At 41.7% G+C, this 13,036-nt stretch overlaps 1 protein-coding gene across 3 annotated transcripts in view; it reads right to left on the bottom strand.

The window, feature by feature from the left end:
* The window catches only part of iqsec1b (IQ motif and Sec7 domain ArfGEF 1b), a 185,830-nt gene extending 173,164 nt beyond the window's left edge, over window positions 1–12,666 (bottom strand). For 2 of the 3 annotated variants that reach the window (XM_041033344.1, XM_041033345.1), the window contains exon 1: window positions 12,127–12,659. In XM_041033344.1, coding sequence (XP_040889278.1) covers window positions 12,127–12,407 — 281 coding nt within the window. In that variant the 5' untranslated portion in view covers window positions 12,408–12,659. Of the gene's footprint in view, window positions 1–12,126 lie in introns of all 3 variants that reach the window. The other variant, XM_041033349.1, reaches the window with a different exon arrangement.
* Window positions 12,667–13,036: the final 370 nt, after the last annotated feature.

Here is a 13,036-nt window from a genome sequence, read left to right as displayed (position 1 = left end):
CACTAACTAGGCTAACATGACTTGTACTATAAGAGGGTAATCAGTGGCAGTGGAGTGGTTTGCCAGCATTAGCACCAGCTCGGCTACCCTCGACAATCATGTGAAACCTGACTTGCCCATAGTATCGAGCCCTCAAGAGTCTCCTTAAATGATGCTGATGTGTGGGCTTTACTTAGTTTTCTTTTGTAAAGGAAGTATTTGCAAAGTATTCTGCATCAATTTACACTTGAATTAAAATACATTTTTTTCTTATCCAGCTAAGAATTCCAGAAAATAGATCACAAGTTAATACCAGATGGAAGGGGTATCAAAACTTCCACACAACACAGAGGGGTAGAAAACTGGATCCAGGGTTGGATTTATATCCCTTTCTTCACCCTCAACCGTGGAGTTTCCTTCATTCTGACTCCTTTTCTTCTCAAAGTTGTTAATCCTGTGAAGCTTTTGCTTTACCATGTCTCTCTCTCTATCTGTCCCTCCCCCCTGTGGTATTCTGTTCGTCACGTGGTGTAGTGTGTAGTTTGTCGTTCAAACTTTGTGAGAGATTAGGAGCGATTGATTTGACGCAGCAGCTCTCCCTGCCTTTTCAAAAGTGGCAGAATTATTGTCGAGGTATGAATAAAAACTGCAGTTTTAATTCAAGTGACCCTGTAATTCTACAATCATCACAGGTCTCTGGCAGACCTGTGATAAAGAGTCAACAGACAGGAGTGATCATAAAACAGTAAAAGTTGGTGGAGTGAAGAGGACAACAGCTGCTCTGACTCCATTTAGTCAAAGTTCAAAACACTGGAAAACAAAATTGCTCATTTCTCTCACAAGAGAGAAATGAGGAGAAAGGGAGGAAGGAGAAGAAGGAAAAATCTGAGTATGTCTGTGTTAAAGCCTCAGTATGCATTCATCACCATGTATATCCTCATTTCTTGTGTTTATCATATGTGCATATCATGTCCTCCACAAAAAATCCCCTGCAGGGTTTATCATGGTTATGACTAAACACATGATTCAGAAGACCATGAACCACAACTGGCACATTCCACTCTGGTTCATCCCAGCGGAATGACACAAACGAACTTTAACACGAACCTGCATGTGCGCTGGCACACACCGTCCTCCCTGATAACTGACAAGACGGCAGATGAAATTGCAATTCCAGGTTGTTCCACAATGAGCCTTTAGGTCCGCTATGATATAATGGATGAGCAGCGGTCAGACCGGTCTAAAAGACAGGTCCTGCAGCCGGCAGAGAAATGACTTCAGCTCAATGATAGATGGCCTCCATTTACACACCTGATAAAATCCTAGAGAAAAATGTTATCATCTGCTCTCAAATAGACGGTGCCAAGGGGAGCTCAGCTGATATCATCTGGCCGGGTGAATGCCAGTGCTGTTACACTACACGATGCACGCTATCTGCAAGCAATAAATACGGAAATAAGTAAACAGCGGTGCTTGAATCAACAACAAGGGGGGGAAAGTTTACAGTGCAATCTTTGGACATTCAAATAAAAGAATGTGATAATATAGGATACAAATATATAAATGATCATCATCATATATCATCAGTGTGTGTCTGTGAAACCACCCCCTCTTTCTTCCAATGATGGCACTTCAGTGTTGCTTACAGTCATGCTGTGGGTGTTGGACATGGCTGCACCTGGCTGCGAGCTTCATTTAGATATTATTTTTGAGGCTAGTGGTCACAGAGGAATGGCTACATTTACCATCTGAGGGTTTGTATAATATTTTTTATGGTTATCTATAACTGACCGTCCCACCACTGGTTACTTTAGTGACCCTGCTACTGGCAACGCTCTTTCTGTTTTCGGCGACAATTCCCATAAAGTTTATCCAAATAAGACGCCCACATCCTCAATAATATGGACTCAGAAAAGAGAAAGGCAGCGTTACTTTGTGCAGTTCACACCTGCAGATGAGTGGAAGACACAGACGACATGGTCTGTCTGTTCTATAGCAAAGTTCAGTTTTAAATCACTGCTCAGTCTCAGTAAAGACTCCAGTTTAAGCCACAGCATGTAAACTTCTGCTACAACAACATTCAAACAGGTTCACTTCAGTTGATAACAGATCTTTTGACAGCAGCTATGCAGAGAATTGGACTGTGGACTGTTCACACTGTAAAAAAAATGAGCAAAGTTTCGGACCTACCAGAAATCCAGCTCATCGTCTGAGAGCCAGATTGTTGACGGTTCAGATGATTAGTAAGGCATCATGACTCCTCTCAAACCGCACGGCTAACTCAAACCAATCTGTCAGAAATTTGGCCCGATTTAAAAAATTACAACCATTTAGGGTTGAATTCTAACTTAATCAGTACAGCATCTGCACAGCTTTACAGATGTTGTTCATACCACATGAGCATAAACTCCCTGAGCAGCCAGCCCCCTGGTCTGACTCCTGGTTGGCTGAACGGTTTGCTGCGTGTCCTTCCCCTACACTCTTTCTCAGGATTCCAATGGTGAAACAGTTTCAAGGCAAACATGCATAGAAACCACCTTCTCAAACCAGCCCTCTATCATAATCTCTTCTCCTCCTTCCATCTGTCTTTGCAGTGTTTTTTTCAAATCATGGCTACACACACTACCTTCTGTTTGTCACCAGCACAGTAACAACTCAACTGTGATTTCCAACAGTGGTTGTTAATGATAAATGCAGTGATAAACACCAGTAACCCTGAATAAAAAGAGAAGAAAGCGGAAAATACTGATAAAACACTGATCGAATGGATTATTATACCAAAAAATACTAACAAATGGTCACACAGTGCTGTCGTCTCCCCTGTTGTTGTAAATAGTAAATAAAAAATTATAGGTATATTTCCCAACTTTCCGACTAGGTTATCGACAAAACAATTGAGAAAATAATCTGCAGATTTATCAATACTGAAGACAATCATTAGCTGCAGTCTATTCTGTGTAACTCTAAACAGAAAGCTTGAAGAAAAGGAGGAATCTGGACCTACAGATGAGAAGATGTGGACAGTTCATTTTTATCTCTATCATGTAAAAAACTGCTGACTAGAGTGAACATGCTTTTTACTGCATTCAGTTGTGCCTCTTAGATCAACAATTTCTTGGCAAGAATTGGAAAAAAAAAAACCCAACTATATAGTTTTTACTGTTCTGCTCAATATTCCATGCTCCCATACCTGCATGAGATTATCGATAAGCACACCTCAGCAGCACAGAGCCAGTGCTCCGTTCTCAGAGGAATCAGATATAATATTTATTTTCCTAATATATAGGAAAAGGTCAAAATCTATTTAAATATTAATATGGATTCTTAAAGACTCTGACAGGAAAAGTAGATGGATTCAGTTTCACTTCAGTGTTATTGCACATCCTCACTACACGTATAGCTCCATTCAAACCACACCCATCTACTAATGATCACCAACAACGCCCGTAACACCCTCAGGACTGTACTGCTCGCCATCAAATGCATCATTTACTGCATCTTATGCATCATATGGTGCTGGAATATGCCCTACATGCTGTCAATGTTCTTGTTTCATTAGAGTGTTCGATTTCTTTTGGGAATAAAGCAGATTCATTCTTTAAGAACTGTTGAGGGCAGAGAGAGCTAATAAAGTTACAGCAGTTAATACTCAATCGGCAAAGAAACAACTCATTCATGCCAAATGCTTCTGAAATGTAACTGATAGGTTGCACCACTCAATAAACAGTGACCGGTTTCATTTAAGGTGGAATGAAAGTAGTGTTTCCTTTGACAGCACGCTCCATTTGTCAGACTGCTAATTATTAGCGTTTCAGATACAAATCACTGATGTTATAGATGTTTTGAGGTCTTATTCATCGGGATTTACATCAGCCTTTTATTTTAAGTAAAATCTGTGAAAACAATTTCACAAATAAAAGGGAAAATCTAGATCTGGCCCATGGCATCTCTGTGTTACATTCAGAAAAAGCATTCGTTAGGCGATTTAGCCGAGACTGAAGATGAAGCCCATGTCATGTTTTACTGTTTATAAATGATCATTTAGGCATTTCATTTATTAGTAAAAATGTCTTAGAAATAAAAAATCTGATGACTTCTTCTTTTTGGATGATTATTAAAAACTCTGAGTTATGTTTTCGTGGAAAGTTTTAGGTAACATTCATGTAAAGTTATGTCTGTGTCTATGATAAATGTTTGACCAATGCAGCTTGTGTTTCTCAGTCCGTGTGGGCTGAGCACTTGTATGTGCAATAAACAACATAAATAACTAATTCTACATCAACAAACCTGACAAACCCTCTGCACCGTGCATGGCACACTCTGTAACATATACAGCTATAGAGTGCTACATTTAAATGTATGTGCCTGACTAATGTGGAGGTTTAACAGTCGCTGCAGCTGTTATTGTCGTTATGGAACATAACATGTTTTTAATTGGAAATCATATCAGATCAGCATTAAAACTTACATTAAACTCATTATGACTGCAAAAAAAAAAAAAAAAGATTTCCTGTTAATTTGGAGATTAATTAAGTTTTCATTCTCATATCATGATCTCAAACCAGGGGGCAAACTCAAAGCAATCTCCTAAGAAAAGGTTTGATAAGTTAGGAAACATACTAAAAAATTTAAAGGAGATGCATATACAGGATCTGTGTTAATCAGCTTTCAGTTAATACAACAGCAGATTGCTGGAGTTGTTTTTGTTTGCTGTGTAATAATTTATTTCTTCACTTTGGATTTGGCAATACAACAGTTTCTCATTAGTATCTGCCTTTCAACGCGTGTCCAGATTGTGAGATAAATCAAACGATTCTGCATCGTCTGAAGTGCAGTTTGTATTAACTCTCTTGAAAGTTTAACTGCATAAAATATCAAAACAACAGGAACCATAAACAACGTACAGTGCAGCATACAGCATGTAACATACTGAGAATAAACACTGGCAGAATCACATAAAGAAGCAGATCTCTTTTACCTCCAACACCCTTCATGAATATTTCATTCCAAAATGTATTCTCCTTTGGAAAGTTTATTTATTCTTCTCATCTTCTATATTCAAATGGCAGCCTGTCAAGACCACCCTCAGGCTTCAAAATCTACAGTGTTCTCTGTGTGAAATGGATTTCTGCTTTTGCTTTAAATGCTTCACAAACAGCGTATATTTCACAGCTTGCCCACAGCAGCTGTGGCATATGTGCTTACTCATAAAGTCCAAACTTTGTTATATTTCTGACCAATTTTCATATGTCCTCTAGCAGCGTTCACTTTTTTGACTCCTGATTCACTGTGCATTCGGAAGCTGCTGACCAGCGAGCTGTTATTTCCTGCGGCGCTGCACACACACATGTAAACACAATGCACTGACGAAGCCTTGAGTCCATGTCTGAAATAAATATTGTCAGAAAAGCAGCTCTTGGAATGCGTGAAGGACATTCTGAGTCTGCCTCTTTGTGTGAATGTAAATGTGATGGAGAGCAAAGTTCAGCTTATTCAATACAGCGTTAATGCTACTGTACATGCTCCAGCAAAATCATTTTATGAACTACAGAGTATCACAGGGAAACAGAGTTCTGGGCAAATAAAGGTTAAAAAAAAAAAAAAAAAAGGACTACAAAACATAACTTTCCACAAACAGTGTTCTATTGGTTCAGATAAAATTCTGCTTGCTGAAATAATTGCTGCAATCTGAGATCACAGTAACGTCTCTACAACAAAGTCACAACAAACAGCCAGTTAGGGTGGTGATTTTACCTTCGTTTTCTCTCGTAAATAAGTCTGACTGACCTGGACACTGGTTTGAAACCCGTTTGATAGTCTGACTGCTCATTTTTCTTGACCCATCAGACTTTTTCTTAGACAGTTGTCTTATTACAGATAGGAACATGGGCCACATCTCAGACTTTTTCAGTGATTCCAGTGGACTGAGAAATGGTCCACCAATCAGAGCTTAGTGGGCGGGGTTAAGAACAGGAACATCATCTTCCTACATAGCTAGCTGGATATCTAGCTATAAAATGCAATAAAAAAATGGCATCAGGTGTTGATGAGATCAACACAGCTAGCTGTAAAATAGTTGGTCTTACAGACGTACCATCTCTTAAACGGACTTAAAAATGTTAAGGTTCCATGCGTCTGGATATAGTGTTGACACTACTGACTGGTTAGGGTACAACAAAACAAAATTTCCCTTTCCCAACAAGAAATATGTTAACGTGTACACAATGTCAGGCTGAGTGAATGAAGTGAAATAAGAATAAGAATAAGAATTCTGATTTTCAGGCTAGCTGAAAGGCATCAGGATGGAAAGTGGTTCATGCTTATTTCATCTTGACCAAAGATTTGTGTCATATATTCTCCACCTTACTGCAAAGCTGCTGCCTATAGTCAAGGCTGGATTACCAAAGAGGAAGAGAGACAACTGCCCCTAGGGCCTAGGCCACAAGGGCCCCCAAATCCTCAAGTTCACAATGTGAAAAGTTTTTTTTTTGATAGTTTGACTAATTGTAAATTTGCAATGGAATCTATCTGAACCCAGAAAACCTGGGGCCAGGTAGGATGATTTCAGTACATCTGATGTCTGGGCATATGATGAGCTGCCATGTGTAGTTTACTGTGGGCTCTGTATGTAAAGGGAATTTGGGGGGATAAACACGAATCCAACAAGGGCCCAATAGCAAGGGCCCTGGCCACCTAAACTGTTAATTCAGTCATTCCTACATACATAACAGGGTGCCATTTGTTTCCTTGACCCCCACTGTTCTTCAGACTATGTTGGTTGTCAGTTGTTTCTTCCTGCAATTGACAAGCTGGGCATAAAAAAGTGCCAAGCCTTGTGATAAATATTTCACCTGTTGCACTATGTAAAACTATGAATAGGAAAGGTTACGCCAAGCATGACACATTCTACAGTAGTGATAGCTGCCACGCCATGGACGTTGCCATGGTTACAATCTTACATTTACTGGCGCCAATTAATAGATTAAAAAATTTGCTGAGCCAAAGAAACAAAAATTAAAATGACTGACCTCTACAATAAGTATTATTATTATTTAAGTATTATTTTTGTATGCAAACAAAACAATGCCACAGAGTAGAAGCAGAAGTCGAACAGTTGGCAAAGTGAAGAAATATTGGAAAGACCTTCTTCATCCAGCCAGGAGAAAGTCCAGCCTGCTCAGACCCCTAAAACCTCTCCCTACAGAACTATCATCCTGGATGTATTTGAAGATGACTCACAAGCTTTTTAACATTTAACCTAAACATAAACACACACACCTGAGCCTGAACTACTCCTGTGCAGTGCTCAGTGATCAACCTCCTCTGTGAGTGCACACCTTTCCCTCTCCATCAGGGGCACCATGACAGGCGTCATCATCTGCTTCTATAAAGGGTGGCCACTGTCACCAAGCATTATGCCAGAGAGCCGTTCCTCCTCACACACTCTTGACGGTGCATTTTCCCTCAATATGTGTGTGTCATGGGCAGATCCATACCACCACCATCAATTCATTCAGTGAGTGAAAACCTTTCCTGTTTTCAACAAGATGCTCGTTTTTAGACGGTGCCTGGATTCACATGAACAGCATCAATGCAGCCAAAAATACCAGGTGGACCAGAGTCTCTGAGGAGTCTCTCCTCTGTGTCTCCGGCCTCCTGCTGGGTGGGTAGACAAACCCGATCTGGAAGGACCAAAGGAACTCATCATATCACCCAGCATGCTGTACTTCTTCTTACATTCATCATATCAGCGACTGTATTTTGTAAAAAATGGACTGGAACAACATCGCAATCGAGAAAATTAGAGAAATTAGCACATGCAGTGCTGGGGACAACTCTCTGCTGAAACAAAATCTCTCAATCAGTTCTCTGTCTCCATATAGATCCAGAGGACTGGTGCAGTCTGTCATTACTCTTTCACACCTGAAAGGCCCCTGATCCTGTAGCCTGTATATTAGATGTACCACGGTTTCAATGTTCTTATTCTCACCCTGGAAACTAGTCAAGGCTTTTCACTTTACACCTACTTTTGGCTAGGAGCATGATCTAGTCTCATGACGTAGAACAACACCTAGATGGTGCAGCAGGTATTAATTCAACGTAGGGCTTAAGGCGCATTTTGTGTCAGCCCTATTCTTATGACTGGATGTACATCCAGCTGGTACAATCTGCCCCTACTGAATATACCAATACCAATGGTCTGCAAACCAAAAGGAGTCTTTTATACTGAAATGATCAGGGCCGTGGGTCTACAAACACACGTGCAGTCTGACCCTGATAAGAGACGCATGAGTTTGTGTGAATTATAAACTAACAGCCAAATAAAGCACAAAGTAAACAGAAAACAGCAGCACGACCACAGTGGATTAGCTCATAAAGCGGACTGTGGTGGGAACAACATGATCCTACTCTATCAAAACAGAAATACTACTCTGAACTCTACTCAAATCTCTGAGCAGCCTTCTCTCACTCACTTCACTGATTACCTGGAGTAACAGGGTGACCTGTCTTGCATAACATTATTCAGCGTGTGTGTGTGTGTGTGTGTGTGTGTGTGTGTGTGTGTGTGTGTGTGTGTGTGTGTGTGTGTGTGTGTGTGCGCGCATATGTGTCAGAGGTGCTGGGAGGAACAGAGCTCCCCCATTGGCCCTCCAGTCAAGGCCAGGACTGTGTGCTGACAGTGGTCAGCACAAAAAGAACAGCTGACGTGGCCCAACTGCTGACTGAACACAGGGGACAGGACTCCCTCTCAGCTGTGTGTGTGTGTGTGTGTGTGTGTGTGTGTGTGTGCGTGTGTGTGCAGAGTCGGTGCTTTTATCTAAAAAAATATTTGCTTGATTTTGAACCATCTGTGAGGACAATTCAAACAGAAATCTTTGTGCTTTTTGCTCTCAGGTGTTAAAGGCCAGACTTGGGTGGAAATTCCTCAGAGACCAGCACTCGTCCTCTGCTCCGCACTGATAACTATTTATAGCCCCGCACAAACTTTGAGTGAGCAAAGATGATAATGATGTCATAGGTTAAAAAGGCCTTACAGTACTGCACTCATACGGCACAAATAAACAGAACCAGGTTACTGCTGTAGATACAGTTTTTCGGAGGACATGTAAACTTTTGTAAAGGCAGTATTTTCATCAGAAGCAGCAGGGTAACTGGTGGCATCTGAACTTGTGCTGGCATCATCAAAATATCTATTAGACTGTAGGGCTAATCAGTCATTGGCAGAGATGCAATTTCATACTCAGAGAGGCGGGGAGGCAGGAGGACGGAGGGAGTGAGGGAAACTATAACGGCACTAGCAGTGCACAGGTATACAGTCAGATGATGTAAACCTGTCAGACATCACTGTTTATCCCTCTAATATCTCAGGTTATATTGGAGCACTGCAGTTAATGTTGCAAATCAATAAGCTGACAGTTTTATGGCAACACTGGATTTACAGGGTTTTTTTTTAAAGTCCTTTCATTTGTAAAGGTGACTCCTCTGATGTTACAGATCAAGTTCAGCTCACTCATCATGAAGACCGCCACAGCCCCTCTGCCTGAGACACAGTAACTTGTGTAATGTCATCTGTGGCTGTGGAGGAAGTTAATAGTATAAATAATTATTATTATCTTATTGATAATCTTGTTGATGTCAGAAAGTCTGCACTACAAACTGCTGCAGGGGGGGTTTATAAGAAGTCATCGTTCAGGAGGATACAAGGGTCTAATTAAGAAGCCATCCAGTTACACTATGGGAACTGTAGGATCCAGCATTTTGGAGCCTGATCCATATTAGAGACTAAAAGTCAGGCAGTCTGTCTCTCCCAGCTATATGGAATTGCAGTATTAAATCACTGGAGTACACCTTCAAGGTATTTAATTCACTGTAAAGCCATTCCTGCCTGGTTATTTTACTTTCTAACGGTTTCTCAATTAGGTTTCCAGAAAAGCTACAAGCTACTCTGTCAAAATCAGAGCTGTGACAGTTCATGGACAAAAAATTTACTGCCAACAATTTTGATAAAGGATTAATTGTTAATGTCATGTATCAAACACTCTCTGCTTTTCTGTTTTATATTATTGTAAACTTACTACCTTCCCATGTTAATCAGACAAAATTAGCAATTCAAAGACATCCCCTAAGGGTTCTGGGAAATTTTGGGTCTCTTTTCATTTTATCTTTTTTTTTTTCTTTTAATTATAAGTATCTCCTAGACTAAACAATTAATTAAAATAATCAACCGATTATTCTGTAATGATAAGAGAGTCCTGCTCCCAGCATACGTCAATATCTAGCTCTGATTCAGGACAGTATATTGTGTATCTTGGTCCTGTATGGATATCTCACACATTTCAGTCAAGCATCTACTCATAAAATCTGTCATTTGAAAAAACAAACTCATTGGATGGTAGGAAATCTTTTCAGCGACCTACAAGCTAAGAAAAAAACAAAATATCAAGCAACAGTAAAGTAACAAAAACATGATTTATTTGGACAGAGAAGGATTTTTCCTTTAAAGTCAATACAAACTGTGTAAAATCAAAGATCGCCCAGGATGTCTCCCTCACTGCCTGACAGCTCAGGAGCAGAGTGATGGCTGCCATCTTTTATTTTTTCTTAGCTAGTAGACTTCCTACCATCCAATGAGTCTTTATTTTCCAACACTATTCCCGTTATGAGCAGATCAGCCCCTGAAATGTTGGACTTCTGGGTGATAACCATGCAGGATCCTGATTGGTCTGACTGGATATTGATAGTTATTTTGATCAGGGCTACATCAGAGGTTGTTGTGCTTAGTCTTTGAAATGTCAGAAAATGCTGGAAAATGTGCATCAAAATCTCATTTGTCCAACAGTTTAAATACAAAGAGATTCAATTACTTTGATATAAAACGGAGAAAAACAGCAAATCCTCTAATTAAAGAAGCTGGAATCAGAACATGTTTAATAAATGACTCAGAGTACAAGCCTGGATCAGGACTGAGAAATATCCTGATATAGAACTGCACATACCAATAAACATAATGTGGGTTTGTCTGCATAGCTCACCCCTACATTGGCATGATGACTCTAAAACGATGAGTGTGGAGCCAGCGTTTAAAAAAATAAAACTGTATCACATGAATTTGCAGTGCTCAGAAACAGGCACTGTGTTTGTCAGGAATTAGCAACGAGTACAGCAGGTACAGTGGCAAGTGGTGACCTTAGAAAGTATAAATCTTCTTAAAAGCAGTCTGTAGCCTGGACTTGTGAATAAATAATTACACAATACCACAATGGGTACATCATGTGATCCATGTGGCTCCAAAGCTTCACAAAGCTCCTTAAACGCATTAAAAAAAAAAAAACTGCACTTTTCAAAGTAAAAGTCCCACAGTCTGCACGGATACCTCTGTGTACCCACGTCTTATGACTGAGTTAACCCTAAATGCTTTGGCAGTCTCGGTGGAACATTTCTGAATCATTCTGATAGTAGCACTGGGCAGCTCTCCAAACCAACAACGTCGTTTCAAATTAAGAGCCCTCCACGGCGCTGCCGTGCACACTGGCAGTACATCACATCATTATTACCCGCCAATATCTTCAGAAAATGTCGAGCACGCAGAGGACCAGTCCGCCTAAGGTGGAATTCACCCAGGACCAAAGATGCGTAAACTTGTTTTCTGACAACGCCACAACAGACAGCTCGCGATTTGCACTCCTGACATCATAAAAACAAAGTCACACCCACTGATCCGGAGTTTTCCTACGCTGCTCTGATTCAGTTTGTGTTTTTTTTTTTTCCAGAATCTAACACTCGTGGTGGTTACATACAGTTTACTGTACGGTGCGCCTAACGGGATCCATATTACGCAATACGCGTGTCAAGCGTGCGTCGCCTTGTGTGTGAGCCCGAAATAATCCCGGACAATGTACAAATTACACGGATCATTATAACGCGGATCCGTGGCAAAGTGGCAAAGTGGCAGAGAAGTGGCCATTTGGTTTGGCTGCGTGGTTCCACCTGACGGGCGGTGATAAACACAGCCGGCCACCACAATGATCTCTCCAGCCACGAAGCAATCAAACAATCTGCTGACATAAAGGGGGGGGGGGGGGAACATAAACTTTGGCAGGGCCCGGTTCAGCCACACTACGGAGCACTAAATCACAATCAACTTACTTTTCTTGCATGACATTCTCCTTGATGGCTCCCAGGGCGGAGTGGTTCCCCTGCTGGAGTCTGCAGGTGGCCAGGTGCCGCTGGTGCTGATCTTTCAGACAGGCGTTTTCCTTGCAAAGATCCGTCACTTGGAGCTCCAGCTCTTCGATCCGGACCCTCTGCTTCTCCAGCAGCCCCTGCTGGGTCTCGATGATCTTGTTTAGCTCCTTTAGATACTCCGCCGCCTTGCTGGGGTTCTCTGTTGGGTTCTCCATCTCGTAAAAAACCCGTTGCCCGTCCATGAAGGCAATATCCACAGGAGCAGAAAAGCAGCCCTCTCCCTCTCTCTCTCTCACACACACACGCTCAGTAGTAGTAACACTGAGCGCTGTCAAATCCGGAGATCCTCCTTCGCTCCGACATGGCCGGTTTGTCGTGCAGGTAGTAGCAGCTTTGCTGTGAACTTGTCCGGGTTTGTTGCGCTGTTGTTCGCCGCCGCCGCGTCCACCAAGCTCTGCGCCGCAACAGCCTAACTAACCTCCAGCCAGCCGCTTTTCCCATGTACGGAGCACATGGGAAAAGCGTTTAACTCTTTCAGGGCTGGAGGTTCAGCGCTCAGACTGAGCGTTAAGCCGCCACGCTCCCGGTTTCAGCGTTCTGGGAAGAGAAGCACACACACACGCAGAGTTTGCGTGTTGCACGTACGTCTACTCAACAGGTAGGCGGAGTTTCCGCTGCGCAAAAACACAGGTGCGCACTTACCTGGACAGCAATTTCAGTTCGCGCATGGTGTCGGCTCAGTGTTTGCTCGTGCACGAGGCAGCTGTACATCTCTCCACCCGCATGCGAACAGCAAGTCGATTTTCCTGGTAGACTGGAAATAGCCTGTTCACTGAAGTAACAGGAAAAAGAGAGAGAGTGACAGAGATTA

This window comes from Toxotes jaculatrix, chromosome 3, assembly GCF_017976425.1.
Source record: "Toxotes jaculatrix isolate fToxJac2 chromosome 3, fToxJac2.pri, whole genome shotgun sequence".
In the NCBI taxonomy this organism is placed as follows: Eukaryota; Metazoa; Chordata; class Actinopteri; family Toxotidae; genus Toxotes; species Toxotes jaculatrix.
Note: the sequence above shows the minus strand (reverse complement) of the source record. Positions and strands in the feature narration are given on the sequence as shown.